This window comes from Pseudorasbora parva, chromosome 7, assembly GCF_024679245.1.
Source record: "Pseudorasbora parva isolate DD20220531a chromosome 7, ASM2467924v1, whole genome shotgun sequence".
NCBI lineage: Eukaryota > Metazoa > Chordata > Actinopteri > Cypriniformes > Gobionidae > Pseudorasbora > Pseudorasbora parva.
In genome coordinates this window covers 30691765-30715248 of record NC_090178.1, presented here as the reverse complement: position 1 = coordinate 30715248, position 23484 = coordinate 30691765, and the positions used below count along the sequence as shown (strand labels likewise).

The 23484-nt window shown below is 38.8% G+C and overlaps 1 protein-coding gene across 3 annotated transcripts in view; it reads left to right on the top strand.

Annotated features, from left to right (window-relative positions):
* Positions 1-23484, top strand: part of fhod3b (formin homology 2 domain containing 3b) — a 276415-nt gene that overhangs the window by 228297 nt on the left and 24634 nt on the right. For all 3 annotated transcript variants that reach the window (XM_067449046.1, XM_067449048.1, XM_067449047.1), the window contains 6 exons: positions 2354-2458; positions 3646-3780; positions 4288-4338; positions 11584-11774; positions 15315-15809; positions 18197-19101. In XM_067449046.1, coding sequence (XP_067305147.1) covers positions 2354-2458; positions 3646-3780; positions 4288-4338; positions 11584-11774; positions 15315-15809; positions 18197-19101 — 1882 coding nt within the window. The remainder of the gene's footprint in view (positions 1-2353; positions 2459-3645; positions 3781-4287; positions 4339-11583; positions 11775-15314; positions 15810-18196; positions 19102-23484) is intronic.

Here is a 23484-nt window from a genome sequence, read left to right as displayed (position 1 = left end):
AAGTCTAGCTTGTGCCCTTTTGTTCCCTCTTTATCCCTTCTTTTTTTGTTCATCTCTTGAGGGCTTTTTTCACTTGGAATAGTTAAAGGGTAAGTTCACCCAAAAAATGAAAATTCTCTCATTAATTACTCACCCTCATGTTGTTCGACACCCGTAAGACCTCCGTTGATCTTCGGAACACAAATGAAGATATTTTTGTTGAAATTCGATGCTCAGACAGGCCTTCATTGACACCAATGCCATTCCTCTCTAAAGACCAATAAAGGCACTAAAGACGTCGTTACAAAGCCCATCTCACTACAGTGGCTCTACAATAATTTTATGAAGTGACGAGAATAGTTTTTGTTCGCAAAAAAACACGAAATAACGACTTATATAGTGATAGTATTGTGGGCGGAATTCAAAACAAAGTTTTGAACGGTTATGAATCAGCATATTGATTCATGATTCGGACATGTGTAAACTGCCAGACTGCTAAAGTCATGTGACATTGGCACACAGCTTTCAGATGCCATCTATTTTTTTTAGCTTATTACTGTCATGGAGTGGAAAGCACAGGATTGTGGGATATTTAAGGCAGTGAAGGATACATCTATGTTGCCTTCAAAAATCGATCAGATGAAGGTATCTCAGGAAGCTCAGTGAAGCTAGCATTGGATCCAGACATGCCTTGAAGTTTTCCTACCTTGAAAAGCATCTTCCAAAGGCAGCAGTTTTAAAATTTCGGATGCAGTTGGAGCAGGATTGAAAACTCAAGACTGTAGGACTGTAGCCCTCCAGGAGCTGAGTTTGACACCCCTACTTTAAACTGTGTTTAGAACGACAATAACCCTGAGTTACACGCAGGTGTGAAAAGTCCTTAGGTGTCTACAAAAAGTAGTTTTAAAAGGCTGTTCAGTGTTCAGTGTTTCTGCTCGCAAATTCCGCAGTGTAAATATTGAATCTGCCATGGTGCAACCGCAACTGGCTTTTAAAGGGAATGGAGATGAGGTTCTCGATTTTTTTATTGCACGTTATGCCCAAAACACACCCATGGCTCATTAAGAGAATAGGGACAACCCTTTTAGACCAGGGGCCAGGCGCTGACAACGTCTTTAAACTACCAAATTTGATTCATTCCCCACATGCACTTGCGCCACAGTGCTGTAGACCATGCGCTTAGATTGTTAAAATAGGGCCCTTAATGTATCAGATCAACAAAGACACCTACAATGGGTTTACTTACTCTGGTTAAAATTCTACAGAACCGGGTTTTATTTGGCTAAAACAATTCATAATACTTTAAAGTGTGTTTGACTCTTTATGCTTTCAGGTGTTGGAACACTTTGAAGTTTAGAACAGTGTCTGTTTTTCCCATTGGTATTAAGCCAGGATTCATTCCCAGCTCTCAGTTCATACTCCGATAACTTGTGTAATGAATCACAGCAGATTCAAACATAGAGGCAACTGTAAGGAGCGAATGACAGCATGTCACTGGCTTCTTTTAAAGAAGATGGTGGATTGTGCAGAGAAACAAACCCCCAAGTCTTTAATCCTATTTCCTAATACAAGGTCATATCACGTACATCTCCAGCCAGCCATCTGAAATGGCAAGCTGCTTTATTCGGCAAGAAGTTTTTATTTTGTCACCTACTCATGTAAAGTCTGGATTTAGAAGAGCTTGTGCGTGGGTGCGTGGGTGTTCTTGGGGAGTCGAGTGATGCTTCACGTTGGCCTCTGTCCTCAGGGTGTCTGTTGTGTTCTGGTCCTGATGGAGGAAATACATGACATCATTTGGAATCAGAGCTTCCCCTTGTGTTAGCTGATGATATGTGTGATAAATGAAGTGAATGGAAAAGATGGTCATTAGTTCTCTTGGATAACTCAAAACTTTAACTTATGCTGTTAAGAGGTAAACTTCGGACATCAAATTCCCACAAATCAACGCTGTTATGATATTCATAGTCAGTAATCATTTTTAAAAGTCTCTTATGCTCACCAAGGCTGCATTTATTTGATCAAAAACAGAGATAGAAAAAAAAAAACCTGTTAAACAGCAGTCATTACTCCAGTCATGAGTGTCAATTTATTTAGTTCCCCATACACATTTCTTATTATTATTAATGCTGAAAAGTAGTTGTGTGCTTAATATTAATGTGCACTTATGATTAATTTAATGGCTTTGCTGAATAAAATAATGTTATTTATATTTATAATATAAATTATATTATTTAAAATAATGTTATAATATATTTTTATAATGGAAAATAAAAAAAATTGTTTTCCTAATATTTCTTGCATATTTTTGTAAGTATGTTGTGGTTGTGGCTAAACTTTGAACAGACTAGCAAGGTATTTTTCCTTCTTTCTTTAGCAATGGCTATGCAGGAACATATCCTGGCAGGTCATCCGGCGTGTCCAGTGCCCCCTCTACACCCTACAACCGTTTTGGACCATCAGGGGGTCCATCTGCAGACAGGTGAGTCAATGTTCTCTCTCTCTCTCTCTCTCTCTCTCTCTCTCTCTCTCTCTCTCTCTCTCTCTCTCTCTCTCTCTCTCTCTCTCTCTCTCTCTCTCTCTCTCTCTCTCTCTCAGGCCACAAGAAGTAATTAAGTGGGGGGTGGGGGGTGGGGGGTTTAATCACTTTTACTCGGGACATGCTAGCTGGCAGCATAGAATTATATTCATTATGCTAAGCTAAGCTAGCGGCAATACTGCCAAACTACAACTGACAAAAATGCATTTGCCCACATATCTAAATGGAGGAAAGAAGTTGAATAAGCACTATTTCTAAAAACGGTGGAGTGTTCCTTTAAATCTACAACATTTTAAAAAACATCAAATATTAGATCAAATTAGCGCAGAATTAGAATCAACTTTGCGCTGCTGACCACAGTCAATGATCAGACAAATTTCCACGTGCATCTTGAAAAGCGGATGTTTTAGAAAGTGCCACAGCAAGTTTTTGTGCCATCCTAGTAGTTTAGAGGAAAATAAAAACAAAGGCGCCTTTAGTCCCATTGGGGACTTTAGGGCCGTCAACGTTAATGCATTAACACATTTGATTAATTCAAAAGCACGATAAATTGTCATTAATTTACGCCACACAAATCTGGAGATTGAGCTTCTTTTACACTGTTGCTATAGGTTGTTTTTTAGTCAGTGGGTTGAAGTGAACATAGGAAATCTATTTTCACCCAAGCAATTCGGCTAGATTTGGCAGTGATTGAGCTGGTTTTGAATAGCATTTGGGCTGGATTTGGCAGTGATTGGGCTGGTTTTGAATTGCATTTGGGCTGGATTTGGCAGTGATTGGGCTGGTTTTGAATTGCATTTGGGCTGGATTTGTTACTCAAAAGCTTGCAGGATATATGAGGATATTCAAAACATCTTAATGGGACATAATGTTACTTAAGGTGTCTTGCACCAACAACCGTTTGCTTTTACATGACCATTTCCCTCCCTCTCTTTGACCATTAGAAGGCTGTTATTGCTGCAGTATTTATGTGACTGTGTAAAGTACTATTATTATGATTGGACAACCCCGTCATACCAGCATAGATCACATTTTCGTTCATCAGGGCGAGCCAAAATTGTTAAATACTGATTAATTCAAGTATTGCTCTTCTGTAATACTGATACTCTTTGATTTCTCCGGTCCTCCAGGCAGACTCTGGGTGGTTTGTTAACCTCCTCCTACAGGCAGCACCAGGAGTCTCTGAATGCAGAACGTGAGCGGAGGCGCCTGGAGAGAGAAGAGAGACTTCAGCGGATTGAAAGAGAAGAGAGAAGCCGTTTCAAGTTTGTGGCCTTTCTTAGCATTTCATTATGATGCAATTATTGTATGCCCCCAAGGCTACATTATTTCATTAATATGACACATACATCAACGTTTCCGACGTCATCTAGAATCTCTCGTGTTGGAGATGACCATGAGAAACGTTTTGTCCAAGAGTTCGGAGAAGCAGCTGAGACCTCTATCCAATTTTTTATCAGAGATCTGGGAGGACGAGTTCCTGATTGTAAAAGTTATTGCCTCTTATAGTGCTCATTCAATGGAAAACAGCGTTTAAAACAGACAATGAGTAATCACGGCAGGGAGACAAATGCTTGTTCTTTCTTTATGTTTTTTTATTCGTACAATATCAAGTCTTTAAGTCCTTTATATGTAATAACAAATTAAAACATGAATGGTTGCTGTGTAATTAACATTAAACATTATGTAACCCCAGATACTCCAAATGTCTTTGTTAGTTATATCAAATGCATTCTTTTCAACTGATTGTATGTTGATTTTCTTCATTGCAGTCGGGATTATGTGGACAAGAGAGAAGAGGTCAGACAAGCACGAGAAGAAAGGTACATTCCAGAGTGACTTTTAATTATATAGAGCATAATAATATAATATAATATAATATAATATAATATAATATAATATAATATAATATAATATAATATAATATAATATAATATAATATAATATAATAAATATAATATAATATAATATAATATAATATAATATAATATAATATAATATAATATAATATAATATAATATAATATATAACATGATCCTTCAGAAATGATCTAATAAGCTGATTTAGTGCTCAAGAACCATTTAAATTTGATCACAGCTGAAAATAGTTGTTCTGCTTATTTTTATTTTTAACATTTTAGAATAGAAATAGAAAGTAACATTTGATATTTGACATTTGATTCAATGCATCCTTGCTTAATAAAATATAAATTTTACCTAAATATAATTATATAGAACAATAAAACATTATATTATATTATATTATATTATATTATATTATATTATATTATATTATATTTATTATATTATATTATATTATATTATATTATATTAATTATATTGTATTATATTATATTATATTATATTATATTATATTATATTATATTATATTATATTATATTATATTATATTATATTATATTATATTATATTATATTATATTATATTATATAAATAACAGTCTCTAGTTATGCAAGAAAATGTAAAAAAGTTAAGTTATAGCGAAATATGTGATTCATGATAATAATATACGGTACATTAGTTGCAGTGTAAAACACTTCTTATATCTGACACTGTAATAAATGCAATGCCGTAAATCTTTCTGCCTACTTTATAACAGTGTTGTAGTTGAGACCAGCTCATTCGAGTCTGAGTCGAGTCCGAGTTTAGAGAGGGTCGAGTTCGAGTCGAGTCCGAGTTCAGAGAGGGTCGAGTCCGAGTCGAGTCCGAGTTCAGAGAGGGTCGAGTCCGAGTCGAGTCCGAGTTCAGAGAGGGTCGAGTCCGAGTCGAGACCGAGTTCAGAGAGGGTCGAGTCCGAGTCGAGTCCGAGTTCAGAGAGGGTCGAGTCCGAGTCGAGTCCGAGTTCAGAGAGGGTCGAGTCCGAGTTCAGAGAGGGTCGAGTCCGAGTCGAGTCCGAGTTCAGAGAGGGTCGAGTCCGAGTCGAGTCCGAGTTCAGAGAGGGTCGAGTCCGAGTCGAGTCCGAGTTCAGAGAGGGTCGAGTCCGAGTCGAGACCGAGTTCAGAGAGGGTCGAGTCCGAGTCGAGTCCGAGTTCAGAGAGGGTCGAGTTCGAGTCGAGTCCGAGTTCAGAGAGGGTCGAGTCCGAGTCGAGTCCGAGTTCAGAGAGGGTCGAGTCCGAGTCGAGTCCGAGTTCAGAGAGAGTCGAGTCCGAGTCGAGACCGAGACCAGAGTGAGCCGGTGCAATCATATATATATATTTACATAGATTCCTCATTCGATCCGCACAGGCACTAATGAGGAATATATATATAAGGATTTCTATCTATCCATCTATCTATCTATCTATCTATCTATCTATCTATCTATCTATCTATCTATCTATCTATCTATCTATCTATCTATCTATCTATCTATCTATCTATCTATCTATCTATCTATCTATCTATCTGTTATAAATTATTATAAATTATTAATTATTAATTTCGAATCTGTTATAAAAACATGTTAAGAGATTATACATCTCATGACGTTATGAAGTTTGTGTATAATTATTTATAAAATTCTAACTAGTAGAGTTTATAAAAAGAAAGAAATTAAGTATTGAAACCACCAGTAGGCGGCAGCGATTCACTGTTTTAATGAGTGAGCCACTTAAATCGTTCATTCACACAATTCGTTCAAAAGTCAGATTAATTTAGGAAGAAAACAAAAACCGATGTGAATACTTTTGTCATTGACAATTACAGACACTATTGAAAAAAGAAATAGCAAAACAGACTTGTTATACTGATAGTTTCATCCATTGCAATGGATTAGCTAGCTAAATATATGTGGTGTGTACTTAGCTATTACACAATATTCTCATACCTCATTCTCAGTACATGCTTTATTTATTTTTTGCATCCCTATCTGACCAGCAATTAAATATAGTCCGCTGTGCAGCACTTTTCTTTATTTTTGTCGCTAACGTTTGCTCTCCCATTCAAACACCCCTCGCGTTGTTTTGGTGAAAGTGCAGGGCGTTACCAATCGATTCAATGAAGGGGGAGTATTTTTTGTCCTATTTATTATGACAAACTCATATTTTTTCAGGAACAAAATTATTGTTTCAGAACAAATGAATTCTACATATTTTTCTTTTGATCTACAGTGATTTTCATGTTGAAATATTAGGAGGGTTGTAACTGAGGGATTTGAATGGGATTTGGTTACATCCCCCCCCATAAACTACACCCCTGAGTCACGTGCAGTTGCGCTTAAGAAAACCACACACCATTGGAAGTGTCAAACATCAATTATTACCTAGAAATATTAACATAGAGTAATAATCGTGAATATTTTGAACGGGACTCGAGTGGACTCGGAAATAAGTCAGAGTCCTAACATGTTCAAGTACGAGTCAATTCCGAGTCCAAATGGATACGAGTCCATGACGAGACCGAGGCCATTAAAATATGGTCTCGAGACCGAGTCCGAGTCTCGAGTACAAATCACTGCTTTATAAAGAATTACATCAGACACTTATTGTCCATATCGCAGATGATCATTCCAGTCATACTAAATGAATCACTGCAGTCCAATGCAATTATTTCATAAAGCCTCGAGCCCTATTTAATATTAATTATCAGCGCAACGGTAGTGATACACCTTGAAAACATTTATTAGAATGAGCAGCAGATGGAAAGCGAGTCGGCACGCGCTGCAGGTGAAATATGGCGTCAGGGCCTCTTTATGGCTGCTGTAGATTAAGACCTTTAAAGACAGCAGGACAAGGTGTGTAATTGACTTTAGACATGGGCTTTTTTCCATTTACAGTAAATGTTAAAAACATTAAACCTGGCAAGTGGAATGAATCAATGTCTTTGCGTTTATTCTAGATCTTATCGAAAGTCAGGGTCTTCCAGCCTTTTTTTCTTACATTTGATGTGAACCTTACAAAATAGTATAACAATGTGATGGAATTAAAGGATTCAGGTGATAGAACGGAAATGTTATGTAGTTATGAAACATCTGGTTCTTGTTTTCGGTAATATTGTATATTAGTGCTGGTGCATATTTTTTGGGTTTATAAGACAGGAGGGGAGCAGAGAGTATCTGTGTTGACACCTGTTAAGGGAGAGTTATTGGCAGCATAGTTTGAGGATTTGATGAGTTTGGAAATTAAGTTTATTTATGCACAAAGTGAGAATCTGTATCCTCTTGCATGCTGGAGGCTCTGAAATTTGTTTAAGACAATTATTTATCAGTCCACATGCTGTTTCAGGCTTTCACCCCTCAGAATAGCAAACATTGTGACTTTTATTAAAAGCATTTTATAATAATTCAATACAAGTTCAAGTCCCCTAGAGAAAATATGACAGACTTACTCTATATTGCCAAAAGTTTTGGGATGTCTGCCTTTACATTAACTTTAGTGACAGTCTATTCGTAATCCGTAGGGTTTAATGTGGAGTTGGCCCACCCTTTGCAGCTATAAAAGCTTCAACTCTTCTGGGAAGGCTTTCCACAAGGTTTAGGAGTGTGTTTATGGGAATGTTTGACCATTCTTCTAAAAGCGCATTTGTGAGGTCAGGCACTGATGGCCTGAAAGGCGAGAAGGCCTGGCTCGCAGTCTCCGCTCTAATTCATCCGAAAGGTGTTCTGTCAGGTTGAGGTCAGGACTCCTGCAGGCCAGTCAAGTTCCTCCACACCAACTTGCTCATCCATGTCTTTATGGACCTTGCTTTGTGCACTGGTGCGCAGTCATGTTGGAACAGTTGGCCATCCCCAAACTGTTTCCACAAAGTTGGGAGCATGAAATTGTCCAAAATGTCTTGGTATGCTGAAGCCAGGGCCGGCGCGTGCCTATAGGCGAACTAGGCAGCCGCCTAGGGCGGCAGCTCAGCCAGGGCGGCAAGAGAGAGAGAAGACGAGAGAGAGAATTTTTTTTATAAATTTATTTGTTAGTTTTACACTAGGTAGGTTACAATTATCGCACTTATATCAACAACATTTTTTCCCACTCCATTAGTATGAATTTAAATTAACTTTAAATTTAGAATAAAAATTCCCGCCCGATCGCGCCCCCACCTCACTTAGAGCAGCATCGATTAGTATATGCGTGCAAAATACGCTCGACTGTGCTATCCGTTCCGTGGAAGAGCGCTTTCCGCTGCTTCGAGACCATGGGCGCTTATTTGGATTTTTATATGACATCGCATCTCTCAAAGAAATAGGAGAACAGCCTACAATAGTTCTTCAGGATTGCTTAAGACTGGAAAAGTATGGCGTTATTTCCCTGTCAAATGTCGAGAGCGCAAATCTCTCTGCTCGCACGCGGAATGTAATGTGCGAGCGCGAATCTCCCTGCTCGCGCGCGAGAACTCTGCGTGCGCTCTCAGATACGCTGCTCTTGTTAGAAATGTTTGTCTGGGCTCACTCAGAGAATATGCCTGCACTTAAAACGATTATGCAATGTTATTATGTTTGATTATTTAATTTCTGTACCTGAATCACTGTGTCCTGCAGCTTCAACTGTTCACTTGTATTCAATAATGTTTCACATTTATATTATTAGGCTGAGAATTGTGAAATTTCACTGATATCTACTGTTGTGGGTGCTTATTTATTGTTACATATTTAAGGTTACATTGGTCAAAACAATGAAAACAAATAAGTATAACACATGATATTCATGGTCTCTGGACCCCCAAAGCAGCCTTGGCCACCCCATGTATAAAAGTCTAGTTCTGCCACTGCCAGTGGATTATTTAGAAATGTATGCCAACTTTTGAGGTGAAAGGTAACTCACAAATTGCAGTAACATTTTCCCAATAAAATGGATTTCATTAATTTAGTAGTCAGTATTTTTAATTAGTTTTATTCTGTTGCATTTGTGTTTGATGCAGTTAGATATATCATAATTTTACTGGGGCATTTTGCCCCCTTATCTATTATTACATTATATATGCTTATATTATATCTATTAGGGGGCATTTTGTTCAGATTTTAATTATTTTTGCCTTTTGGAATCTGAATTCGCGATTGCACTGGACACGTTTTAAGTGCAGGCATATTCTCTGAGTGAGCCCAGACAAAAAATGAGAAGGGGTTCAATCTTCAACTGGCTGGGAGGAGCCGCCACTGGGTGGTCATGTGACCTGTCAGTGGGTGGTGGGAGCTGCCAGTCTCATTCTGGGTGGTCACGTGATCTGCCGCTGGGCTGGCTGGTGGCTGCCAGTCTCAGCCGCTGCCTTATTAGTGAGAAAACCGTCTAAAACGTCTATCATTCAAAAAAATGGATTCCTAAGATTATATTCACAATCATAAAAGTATGTTTTTCATTGTAGTTTCAGTGATAGAGAACGCGTTATACTCGACAGCGGCTGGTTGGACGTGGCCAGTCAAGCGTCAGCACCCAGTCATGATCACGCACATTTGACTGCCTTATTAGTGAGAAACCCGTCTAAAACGTCTATCATTCACAATAATGGATTCCTAAGACTATATTCACAATAATAAAAGTATGTATTTCATTATAGTTTCAGTGATAGAGAACGCGTTATACTCGACAGCGGCTGGTTGGACGTGGCCAGTCAAGCGTCATTAAGCACCCAGTCATGATCACGCTCAATTGACTGCCTTATTACTGAGAAACCCGTCTAAAACGTCTATCATTCACAATAATAGATTCCTAAGAGTATATTTTTGATATTAAAATATTGTATTTCCATGCAGCGAGAGTGAAAGAGAACATGTTATACTCATAGCTCAGCAGCGGCTGAGACTGGCAGCCACCAGCAGATCACGTGACCACCCAGAATGAGACTGGCAGCTCCCACCACCCACTGACAGGTCACATGACCACCCAGTGGCGGCTCCTCCCAGCCAGTTGAAGATTGAACCCCTACTGGAGAAAATTCTAACAAGAGCAGCGTATCTGAGAGCGCACGCAGAGTTCTTCAGGGAGAACTGGAGATTCGCGCTCGCACATTACATTCCGCGAGCAGAGAGAGATTTGCGCTCGCGCACTATATTAATGTACTTTCGTGCTACAATAATGCGCTCTCGAGTTTGCAATCTTGTGGTGCATATGGTACGCGGTTTTTCGCGTGCATATGATACGCACTTTATGGCGTATTATACATACGAACCGTATTATTAGGGTTATGGCGTATTATACGCATAAAGTGCGTATCTATTTATACGAATGACCATGAGATTGTGTTGATTTTTCCAAATGTTTTTATAGCATTGAGAGTGCTTCTCACTCTCCCCGTCACTGTGAGCTCTGGAGAACGCAGTTTCTCAAAGCTTAAACTGATTAAAAATGATCTCCGAGTCCGACGTACAATGACAAAAGACAGACTCAATGGACTAGCAACAATTGCAATTGAGCACGAACTTGTAGAAAAAGTTAAACTCGAGGACGCAATCAAAGCCCTTTGCCGCTGCGAAAGCCCGACGCGCACGCTTCTGAAATGTAGGCTATTATGTGAATGTCTGTTTGTGTGTATCAGTCAAGAAGAAATCAAAACCTCCAATGAGCTAAAAAGTTGCGTGCATATGTTTAGTTTTATTCTGTACACTGTCTATTATAAAACAGAAATTGCAGCTGTAGCACTGTGTACTTTTTTCACGTTGCAGAATGAAAAATAAAATCTGAAAACATGCTTGCACGTTTTTATTTTAGTTAAATTTTATAGATAAAGAAAATATTAATTTGTATGTACATGCATCTTAAGGATACCTAATTGTGAGTGGGGCGGCACGATCGTGCTCTGCCTAGAGCGGCATTTGAGCTTGCGCCGGCCCTGGCTGAAGCATTAAGGGTTCCTTACACTGGAACTAAGGGCCAAGCCCAACCCCTGAAAAACAACCTCACACCATAACCCCCCTCCACCAAACTTTACACTTACCACAATGCAGTCAAACAAGCACCCTTCTCCTAAAAAACGCCAAACCAAGACTTGTCTATTGGATTGCCAGACAGAAAAGCGTTATTCGTCACACCAGAATTTGGCCTTCTGATTCCTTCTGATTTATATTATTGTTTTTTTGAATAAAAAAACATTGTGAAAAGCATTGTGTAATTTTTAGTGACTTTCCATGTGTTTTATATGGTGTGTGCAGATATAAGCAAATGGAGCGTCTTGCCGCAGAGGAAAATGAAAGGGAACGTCCGAGGCCGACAACACGGGGGCGAACAGAAATCACTCTCAGCCTGAGTTCACGAACCTCCAGCAGCTCCTTGTCTCGTTCTGCCACCCCTTCGACTGTACAGGCTCAGGAGGATACACGCTCCGTCCCACATCCAGCACGAGGTGAGATTCCTCTGTGTGTACAGTAATACAGAGTGGCATTTCTGGAAAAAAATCTGGTCCTAATTTTTCCTCCAAAGTGTGGAATCGAGTGGTTACCACACAAATGTTTTGTAATGAAAACAATGTAAAGCCACTGGGGCAGTTAGCCATTAGGAAAAACTACATTTATTTGAGGTTTATTGACCTCAAATATTAACCAAAATTGGGTCAGTGGTCAGTCAGTCTTTCATTTGCAGCCACATCTAAATCTGAGGGGCTGGAGTTGGTATGAACGGGCTGAATGACTGGAGCCTGGTCAATCACCCAGTCTCTGTGGAGTTTCTGAATGGCTTGAGGCAAATTCAGTTTAAAATCTTAATCAAATTTTAGTTTTTCTGTTAGCATTCCCATTCATCTCAATGGCATGCCTTAGGTGATGGAGAAATCCAGTAAGTATACAGATTGAACTAAGAAAAAAGGGAACAACGAAGATTGAAGAATGTTTCAACTGTTGCCCAAAACAACATTGCCGTTATATGGACCACAAAAAAACAAACAAAAAAAAAAAACGTACAGAAGTTATATAGGTTTGCAAGGGCATAAGTGTAAGTGATGACAGACTTACAATTTTTTGTGAACTGTACTCACTTTTAAATAGCTGCTTATTTGCTTATTTTTATTTCATCAACATCAACAACTGACATCTACAGGGGGAGGTACAAAAATCGCTGATCTAAAGTGTGTACATTTTTCAAATGGAGACTAAATAAAATTGTGCTCTGCACGCTCTGTAAAACCGAAATTGCACATAATGGGGCTTCTTTTACCTCAAAATGTATTTATTTCTATGTATTTTTTGAGTAATATGGATGCGTTCATGCAGCATTCTGCTTTTCATGCGCTGCTGTGGCTGCAAGGCTGTGAGACGCGCGGCTCAAATATACTCTCTGCAACCGGTTGGTTACAACACATTTAGTACTGTAGTTGGTTATTTAGAATATCAGACTGGTGAACTCACGCCTTGATTGGACTCAATTGTTTAACTATTCCCTGACGTTTGTGATAAAACTTCTGATTTTTGAGGACACCAGCATTATTTGACACTGTCGCTATTACCGCTCTGGTTAGTTAGTTAGTTCGTATACGGTTGGACTTGTTTGATCATATAGCGGAATGAACATATTCAAGCAGCTACTTTAATCTCCTGACGGAACAAAACATATCAGGATTCACATTTGTAAGCAGCTGCTGCTGTAAATCCCAAAACGTGATTTTGAAAGCAGCCATAGAAATTACCTTTCTTAATTAGGCCTACACTGCATAAAACTCATAAAATTCATATATAGATTAGTTACGGTTATTATTTATTGATAAACTATTGGTTATTATGTATTGGTAGATTAACCAAAGGATTAATCAACTATTCCAATTTTTTTTTAATCATAGATTAATCATCATAATAGTCGAAAGATTGTTCCATAATTAAAAATAATAATGAATATATTAAGCGTTTGAAAAAAGAATACTTTTTTCCAGCCCTAAATGTAATTATTTGCCATGAACATTTAGAGTGCTGTAACCTAGTAGTTAAAGACACGGGTTTGTAACCATCAGGTTAAAGGTTTAAACCATGCAGGACCTGCCTTAACCCTAGATTGCTTTAGGAGCAGCAACAAAAAATATCTCTACCAATGTGGTGGTATGACAGAATATTTACTGGAATAACAGGGTGATATTTGATTATATTACAAAAGCAGAACGAAAGTAAGACATCCATCAGCCGTGACATGATAATTGAGTGGGGTGGTTTGAGGTTGTCCATTCTGTAAGACTCTTGTTACATTGCATTCATGTGGTTTTTGAAGGCCAGAGCATTGGTCACACACTGGTCAGTGAGTAAAAGCATAATCAGCCATGTGTAAAAGGATAGCTGTATGGATCAGACTGTGGTTTCAGAGGTCTGAGCTCCTCCCATTCTGAGACTCTGGTTCCTTCCTTCCAAACAGAGACTATAAATTGAAAGGACAGGGTAGATGAACTGGAAAAATAAGACTAATATACTTCAGAATAATATTTTTGCTGTGTGTATTGGAAGCAGGAAAAATGGACAAGCGTAAGGATGGCAAGATGACTTGGTCAGAGCATCTCCAAAATTGCAGCTCTTGTGGGCTGTTCCTGGTTTTGGTGGTCAGTATCTATCAAAAGTGGTCCATGGAAGGAACAGTGGTGAACCGGCAACAGGGTCATGGTCGGCCGAAGCGAAGGCTGGCCTGTGTGGTCTGATCAAACAGACAAGCTACTGTAGCTCAAATTGCTCAAGAAGTTAATTCTGTTTCTGATAGAACGGTGTCAGAATACACAGTGCCTTGCAGTTTGTTGCGTATGGGGCCTTCAGGGGTCTAGTGGAGTCTATGCATCGACGGGTCAGGGCGGTTTTGGCAGCAAAAGTGGGACCAAAACAATATTAGAAAGGTGGTCATAATGTTATGCATGATCGGTGTATATTGGATACTATATAATATACAGTATTTGCCTAATGACATTTGGAGTAAACAGCTCTGTCATTGAGCTTTCATATTTTAACTGTGTATCCTAACAAAACCTTTGATGGTAAGGTTGTGAGGAATTTTGTTTTGTTATTCCTCATGCTCCTGCAGGATCACATTTCCTGTATTTATTTTACTTTTCCAAATGTGGAGGAGTAAATGTTGTAATGTTATGTGGGTTACCGTAACACTGGGAGAGGGATGAGGGGTGCGTGCATTGTATGCATCACTTCTTTAATCAGATTTTTTTTGTTGTGATTTCCAGTAAAAATATCGAAACATCTTTAAAACAACATAAATCTACTTAAGAAGCAAAATTGTGTTTAAAAAAAAAAAAAAAGTAAACTGAAGTGTGATATTTTTAACCCTTTTGGTAAAGAGGCTTTCTTCTTTAATGCATAAATCATAAAGTTATTTAGTGAGGGCTGGGTAAAACAAGTGGGAAACAATAAATATTTTAAGATTAATTGTATTTTTACTTAAAAATTAGACAAAAACACAGAATGCTGAATCATAAGCTTAACAACTTCGTTTGTTTTTTTGATAGAGTGATTCAAAAAAAGAAAAATTTCAAGTAACTATCATTATTATGTCTAAATCTCATTAATTATTTTATTTTAAAAATGCCATGTGCCAGTGAACTACATTTTTACAAATAAATCTTTACTTTCTCTTCCAGGGAAATGGACCTAAAATATTGATGGCTCAGTCTGCACTATACCGATTTTTATCCAATCAGATGCTCGCTAGAAAAAAAATGCTCCTCCCACTAATACCACTCAACTTGACTACCAAGAAGTTACACTTCCACATATTTCATGCGATGTCATGCTGTGTTTTAATCAGGAAAAAGTTGTTATTATCATTTGTTAGGCCTTTGGTATCATGACAGTTTAGTGTTCTTATTACTTGGAAGATTCATCATCACAAGTTTTATTTTAGAATGGCCTTGTTCTGTGGAAGTTGGGCCTCTTATCTGAAATGGGTGCTAAGCCAATCTTTTTTTTTTCCTCAGGAACTGAGTCCAAGACAAGCCATCCGGTGCAGGCAGCAGTTGTGCAACCTTCCTCTGAGCCGCTCTCTGTTTCAGTGTCTGCGCCGTTGTTGCCTTCCAAACCAGAGGAGGAACAGAGCCCCGTGGATCCATCAGACATCACGCTCTCTCTGTCTCAAACAAACTCTGAGCCAGAGACACCTGAGGCAGAGGAGAAAGCAGAGGATGCTGAGGCAGAAGTGTGTGAGGAAATGGTGGTGAATGGAATGGAATATGAAAAGAAAGAAGAGCCAGAAGGAAGCTTTGAGGAAGAGACTAATGAACTGGGTACAGAGGAGAGTGAGAGAGAGCAGATGTTAGATAGGGATGTATCAAACGTCATCCTAAGTGAGAAGGAAAGACAGAATGAGGAGCTGAACGAGAAAGATAACTGCTCTGCCTCCAGCATCTCCTCAGCCAGCAGCACTCTGGAGAGAGAAGAGCGAGAGGAGAAACACGTCAGCGACAGAGACTCAGGTGAGAACCTCATTTACACAACTCTAATACTGTGCTACAGATGGTGTAACATTCCCCACAGGGTCCAAAATGAATTTGAAATATTTCTTTACTACCATTAAACTATATTTAACATTATAGATACCTCTGATTGTAAACCATTGTTGTAAATGTTGAAAGAATGGCAACAGATATTTTAGAAGACGCTTTGCATGTATTTTATTTGAAGCATGCACATCACTTGCATCAGCGATAGTCAGAGTTATTAGAATTTGATTTAAACTATATATTATGTTGGAGTTCATAATAAAGTTACCAGCCATCTGGTGTATTCACTCGCACTGGATTGCCAAGCACCAAATGATACTAAAAAAATAAGACCCTTTAAATTTTTCACTCTGTTATATTGCAGCCATTTGCTAAAATCCAAAAGGTACAATAATGTACACAGAGCACCCGATATTGACAGAAAAACACAGAATTATTGACATTTTTGCAGATTTATTAAAAAAGAAAAACTGAAATATTTCATGGTCCTATGTATTCAGACCCTTTGCTGTGACACTCATATATTTAACTCAGATGCTGTCCATTTCTTCTGATCATCCTTGAGATGGTTCTACACCTTCATTTGAGTCCAGCTGTGTTTGATTATACTGATTGGACTTGATTAGGAAAGCCACACACCTGTCTATATAAGACCTTACAGCTCACAGTACATGCCAGAGCAAATGAGAATCGTGAGGTCAAAGGAACTGCCTGAAGAGCTTAGAGACAGAATTGTGGCAAGGCACAGGTCTTGCTACGGTTACAAAAAAAAAAAATTCTGCTGCACTTAAGGTTCCTAAGAGCACAGTGGCCTCCGTAATCCTTAAATGGAAGACATTTGAGATGACCAGAACCCTTCTTAGAGCTGACCGTTCGGCCAAACTGAGCTATCAGGGGAGAAGAGCCCTGGTGAGAGAGGTAAAGAAGAACCCAAAGATCACTGTGATTGAGCTCCAGAGATGCAGTCCGGAGATAGGAGAAAGTTGTAGAAAGTCAACCATCACTGCAGCCCTTCTCCAGTCTGGGCTTTATGGCAGAGTGGCCTGACAGAAGCCTTTCCTAAGTGCAAGACACATGAAAGTTTGCTAAAATACACCTGAAGGACTCCAAGATGGTGAGAAATAAGATTCTCAGGTCTGCTGAGACCAAGATAGAACTTTTTGGCCTTAATTCTAAGTGGTATGTGTGGAGAAAATATCACCTGTCCAATACAGTCCCAACAGTGAATCATGGTGGTGGCAGCATCGTGCTGTGGAGATGTTTTTTAGTTGCAAGGACAGGACAACTGTTTGCAATCAAGTTCAAGATGAATGCAGCCAAGTACAGGGATATCCAAAAAACTTCTCCAGAGTGCTCAAGACCTCAGACTGGGTTGAAGGTTCATCTTCCAACAAGACAACAAGCTTAAGCACACAGCTAAGATAATGAAGGAATGGCTTCATGACAACTCCTTGACTGTTCTTGAATGGCCCAGCTAGAGCCCTGACTTAAACAAAATTGAGCATCTCACCTGAAAATGGCTTTCCACCAACATTTACCATCTAACCTGACAGAACTGTAGAGGATCTGCAAGGAGGAATGGCAGAGGATCCCCAAATCCAGGTGTGAAAAACTTCTTTCCCAAAAAGACTCATGGCTGTATTAGATCAAAAGGGTGCTTCTGCTTAATACTGAGCAAAGGGTCTGAATACTTAAAACCATGTGATATTTCAGTTCTTTTTTTAATAAATCTGCAAAAATCTTCAACAATTCAGTTTTTTCCTGTCAATATGGAGTGCTGTGTGTACATTAATGAGAAAAAAATAAACTTAAACGATTTAAGCTAATGGCTGCAATATAACAAAAAGTGAAAAATTGAAGGGAGTCTGAATACTTTCCGTACCCACTATATATATATATATATATATATATATATATATATATATATATATATGCTCTTAATAATAATGCTAGTTTAATTGTCAGCAAGACATTTTTGGTAGAATGCTCCCAATGGCTGATGAAATAAATTATATTATTTTACATTTTTGTTTTTAATGCAAACAGCAGTTTCATGGTCAGCAAGAAATATTTGTTTACATGTCATTGGCTATATAAAGTCAAGTCATGTAAAGTAAAGTAAAGTAAAGTAAAGTAAAGTAAATTAAAGTAAAGTAAAGTAAAGTAAAGTAAAGTAAAGTAAAGTAAAGTAAAGTAAAGTAAAGTAAAGTAAAGTAAAGTAAAGTAAAGTAAGTGAACCTCAGTTTGGACCCTCAAAGTTTTCCTCTTATCAATGCCAGACTATGACATAAAAATAGACATGCTTTGTAGACATGCACAATGTACATGTTGGTGAAACTAGCTCTCAATTTGATCCTTAGGACAGTGGACAGACTGTATGAATACAGCGGGCGTCAACGACCAGTGCAACAATGTTCTTAACAGCAAACACTTCATGCTGGACATGCTTTATGCCCAAAACAAAAAGGGAGAGGAAGATGAGAAAGAAAAGGAGAATGAGAATGAGAAAGGGTGTTCGGATCAGGACTCCTCTGTGACCAGCCTTGCTAATCGCATTTCCACTCTGGAGGCGCGTCGGCAGGCATGCGAGGATAACATGAAGAAACTGGAAGTAGAGCATCTCGACAACCAGGGTAGCGTGAGGGCCGTGGCTGAGAAATTTGGAGATTTGGTGAAAGGACTTGTATCACCTCATGAGGTGGAGCATTCTGGGAAAGAAAAGCAGCAAGCACAGGAAAAGCCTCCACCGGCTCCTTCACCAGCACCTCCCAAAAAGGAGTCAGACCACATATGGGACCAGCTGATGGCCATGCCGCGGGAGCTTCGCATCAAAGAGCTGGACTTCACAGACTTAGGAGAGGAGGATGATGTGGACATTTTGGATGTCAGTAATGTGATCGGGCCAAGTGACCTCACGCCACCACCTCCTCCTCCCTGCCTTCCACCTCCACCACCTTTATTTGGATGCCCTCCGCCTCCACCTATCCCTGGTATGATGATGCCCCCTCCACCACCCTTTTTGGCTTCAATACCTCCCCCACATCTTGGCTCTCCACAGCTTAGTCGAGGAGAACCCCCGCTCTTCCAGAAAAAGAAGAAGACCATTCGGCTGTTTTGGAATGAGGTGAGACCTATAGACTGGGAGTACAACAACCACAAGAGATGCAGGGAGTCACTGTGGTCCAAACTGGATCCGGTCAAACTGGACACGGCCAAGTTGGAAAACCTCTTTGAGACGAAATCCAAGGAGCTTCCAGTTACAAAGGTACTGTGAAATGGCCCCATTTCGATGTTTCTTCCAAATATTGTTCTTTAGGTTTTTGTTGTTGTTGTTGTTGTTTGCTTGAATCCTCAAGATTATTAGTTTACTTAAAGGGGTACTTCAGCGCTGGGAAGATGAATCTGTATTTAAACTGGGTCATCAATGTAGTAGAAATGTGAAATTATTTTTGAATTTGGTGCCTTCTAGACTGAGAAAAGAGAGAAAATGTATTTTTGTCTCATGGGGATGAAAGGCTACAATTCCCAGAATGCTTCGCTGCCCTGTGAGGCCATTCCCAAAGCCACCTACTTGATTACTGTGACTGAGTTGGAGAAGACACTACAATTAAAACCTTAACGTGTCTGTTCAATATAACGAGTGAGTCACCGCGCGAGTATCACAGCTCTGAGCACTAACTGCAGGAGTGAGAAAAATGAGCTGAGGAGCTCTATGATGAGAGCTGAGGTAATCGCAACTACACTCGCGGCATACATTCACAACGCGAGTTCAGTCTGGCGCGTTTCAGTTCATGCCTTTGCAAGCTTAACTTTCATAGAAATTCATTTGAGAAGTTAAAAGACTTACATTGCTCACCATAGCTCCGTTTAAATGAGTTTCTGTAGCTGCCAGCTGAGCTCTGATCTCCCATCCCCCATGCGCGGGTTCAAAACATGCGGAAATGGCTCCCTCTGCTGGCTGTAGTCTTTAGCCTTTGGCCAAACATTCCTCCTATGATACAAATATCATCAATTGGCATCATAGGAGGAATTTTTCCAGAAATAAAATGCAATAATCTCTTGTCATGGGGAATATGATGGGGGAAAGCACAATCATTTGAATACACTCCAGGGTTTCTACTGATACAAAGCCATATGGTAATCGCTGAAGTAACCCTTTAATATTACAGTAATTATATCCTCATCACTATCATTTTAATTAGTGATGCTTATGGTCTTCACTTGGGGATAAAAAATGGGTTAAAAAAATCCCTTAAACTTTCACTGAATGTGGAACCAGTTACCTCTATAGACCAGGGTAGGGGTGCACCAGCCATTCAAATGGTTTCAAACTTGCTTTGCCTCACATAACTCTCAGTGGTAATAAATGACATTTCCATAATATGAATATGAATAATATGAAAATTGTGGGCAGTGCTCTGATCTGCTCTGAGACGACCCAAGATCGAGTCCAATATAGACTCCTCAATCGCTTCCCTTTTGTCCTTGACCGTTCTCTATAAAATGGCCAATATAACTTATAATATAACAATATAACAAAGAAAAATAGCAAAACATTTGACAAATATATTCTAAAACATTATATAAAGCTAAACTGTCTATTACTAACAAGTATTTACGTCATCATAAGTTACCTTCATGTCTTTGACCAAAAACATCAAACTGAGCATCAGTTGGACCATCGCCACCTAATTGAATATGTTCTTGCTGTTTAATATTTTAAGTTACTCACACAAAATGGCGTAAAAATGTACTTTATTTATTTATTTACCTTTGTGTCACCTTTTTCTACATTTGATAGTTTAATCAACCTTTAAAGTGGTCATGACATGTATTTTTTTATATTTAACAGTAATATATATTTATTTTAATATGTTCCTTGAGGTTTACTTATAATCTGGGGAGTGGCAGCACCCCTTGTTTTAATATGATTGTAAATGCAATGTAAATTTTTGTTAATTTCCATTTATTCATTTTTAGCATTTAGTAATTTATTTGTAATAAACACTTTAAGTGGGCTATTTAAACATACGCGAGTGTGACGTCATATTGTGAATTGCAGCGTGCGTAGAAAGGATTTGTCTACCTTCGGTGTTGTGCAAGGTAGGCAGGTTCTTGTGTGTTCATTTTTATGTCATGTTGCTGTGCAGGCTCTTTAATTGTATGATAGTTTAAACAACTTAATAACGATTTTACTTAAAGGCTTAATTTATGTCCCGTAGAGTGGTCCGTTGGATTACGAATACAAGCATTATCAATAATGTCAAAAACGTGTCCTGTTGTGTATGCTGTTTATTTGAGCGTTCTCACTAGTATGCATATTGTGCTTCATGGAGTTTTGACGTGTTTTATAGACTCAACATTGCCCCCACCCCACAAAACACACACACATACACGTACACACACACACACACACACACACACACACACACACACACACACACACACACACACACACAGACGTTTGTTTTTGTGAAATGTGGGGACATTCCATAGGCGTAATGGCTTTTATACTGTTCAAACCGCATTTTCTATCCCCCTACATTGCCCATATCCCTAAACCTACCCATCACAGGAAACATTCTGTATTTTTATTTTCTCAAAAAAACTCATTCTGTATGATTTATAAGCCTTTTGAAAAATGAAACATGGGTAATGTCCTCATAAGTGACCCTCTACTTGTAATACCTATGTCATACTCACGTCATTATATACATCTGTGTCCAGATGTCACAAAAATAAGCGCACACACACACACACAGCACCCCCAACCTAAAATATATTCCCATGCCCCTGCTTGTAGAGTTAGTAAAAAAATATAATAAAAAGAGCTATTTAAACTGGACGCTTCAAAGTGAATGCTCTTCTGCTCTTCCATTTGTCCAGTTGTTGTGTCGACAGACTCAAGTCTGTCAAGAAACACAATTTTTATTTTTATTTTTTCTACAAAGAAACACAATAATGTATAACTTGATGTCTTGCTCTGGATGCCGAGCCAGTCATATGCAAATGTTTTATTTTTTATTTTACAGATCCAGAAATATCAAAACGAGTCGTTTTTGGAACTTGATTAAAAAAATGCTTTGTTCATAATGAGGAGCTATGAAACTTGCAGAATGTTTTAATGGTACAAAGACCTATTATATGTCAAATGATTAAGGCAAATTTGATTTATCATGTTATGACCCCTTTAAAATACAGTTTGCCTGGTGTAAGTTGATTTTTTTATAGTGCTGGCAAACAACGGCCTATATTGTGGTAGCAAATTATGAACAAAAAAATAAAAAAATTTATTGCTCTACTTTGGTTTTACCTGGCTTTTGTCAGCACATGTGAACACAAGCCATAGCTGCTAGGAAAGTTACTTTGATCTTTTCTGGGCCTTTCTTCTGTAACACATGGGATGAATTCTGACACCTTCAGTTGCCCGTGTGCGGCCCGCACAAGTCTTTCTTACAACGTGATCGCATGTGTTTAAAAGAGTTGTAGAATGTAGGTCAAAATGCTAATAGGTTGGTTGATTGGCTGTGATGGATTCCCTTTTGCCTAAAAGCTTCATCAAAGTGCTTTCTAGGATCCATGAAATCTGCTGTTTCTCAGAACAAACTCAAGTCACAAGTCAGAGCTTAAATTAAACACTCTCTACATAATCAATACAACCTGTTATGTGGATCTCTGAGATTGTGTGTGCTGTACACTAAAACAGGAACCGCACCATCATGCCAATGCCAGTTTAATGTACAGAGATACACTCACCTAAAGGATTATTAGGAACACCATACTAATACTGTGTTTGACCCCCTTTCGCCTTCAGAACTGCCTTAATTCTACGTGACATTGATTCAACAAGGTGTTGAAAGCATTCTTTAGAAATGTCGGCCTATATTGATAGGATAGCATCTTGCAGTTGATGGAGATTTGTGGGATGCACATCCAGGGCACGAAGCTCCCGTTCCACCACATCCCAAAGATGCTCTATTGGGTTGAGATCTGGTGACTGTGGGGGCCATTTTAGTACAGTGAACTCATTGTCATGTTCAAGAAACCAATTTGAATGCTTTACTGCAAACCTCAGTTATAACGAGTGGATATTTCAGTCAAAGTTGCTCTTCTATCAGCTTGAATCAGTCGGCCCATTCTCCTCTGACCTCTAGCATCAACAAGCCATTTTTTGCCCACAGGACTGCCGCATACTGCATGTTTTTCCCTTTTCACACCATTCTTTGTAAACCCTAGAAATGGTTGTATGTGAAAATCCCAGTAACTGAGCAGATTGTGAAATACTCAGACTGGCCCGTCTGGCAACAACAACCATGCCACACTCAAAATTGCTTAAATCTCCTTTCTTTCCCATTCTGACATTCAGTTTGGAGTTCAGGAGATTGTCTTGATCAGGAACACACCCCTAAATGCATTGAAGCAACTGCCATGTGATTGGTTGATTAGATAATTGCATTAATGTAAAATTGGACAGGTCTTCCTAATAATCCTTTAAGTGAGTGTAAACCCCTGACTATATAGAGTGAACACTGATGTTCACCATCACAGCTTTTAGATGATGTTGGAGACGAATTGGTGTTCTTATGAGGAAGAACCATCATATTATTGGGCTTGTTCGCTCTTAGATGGTGTTTCAGAAATGTGGCCT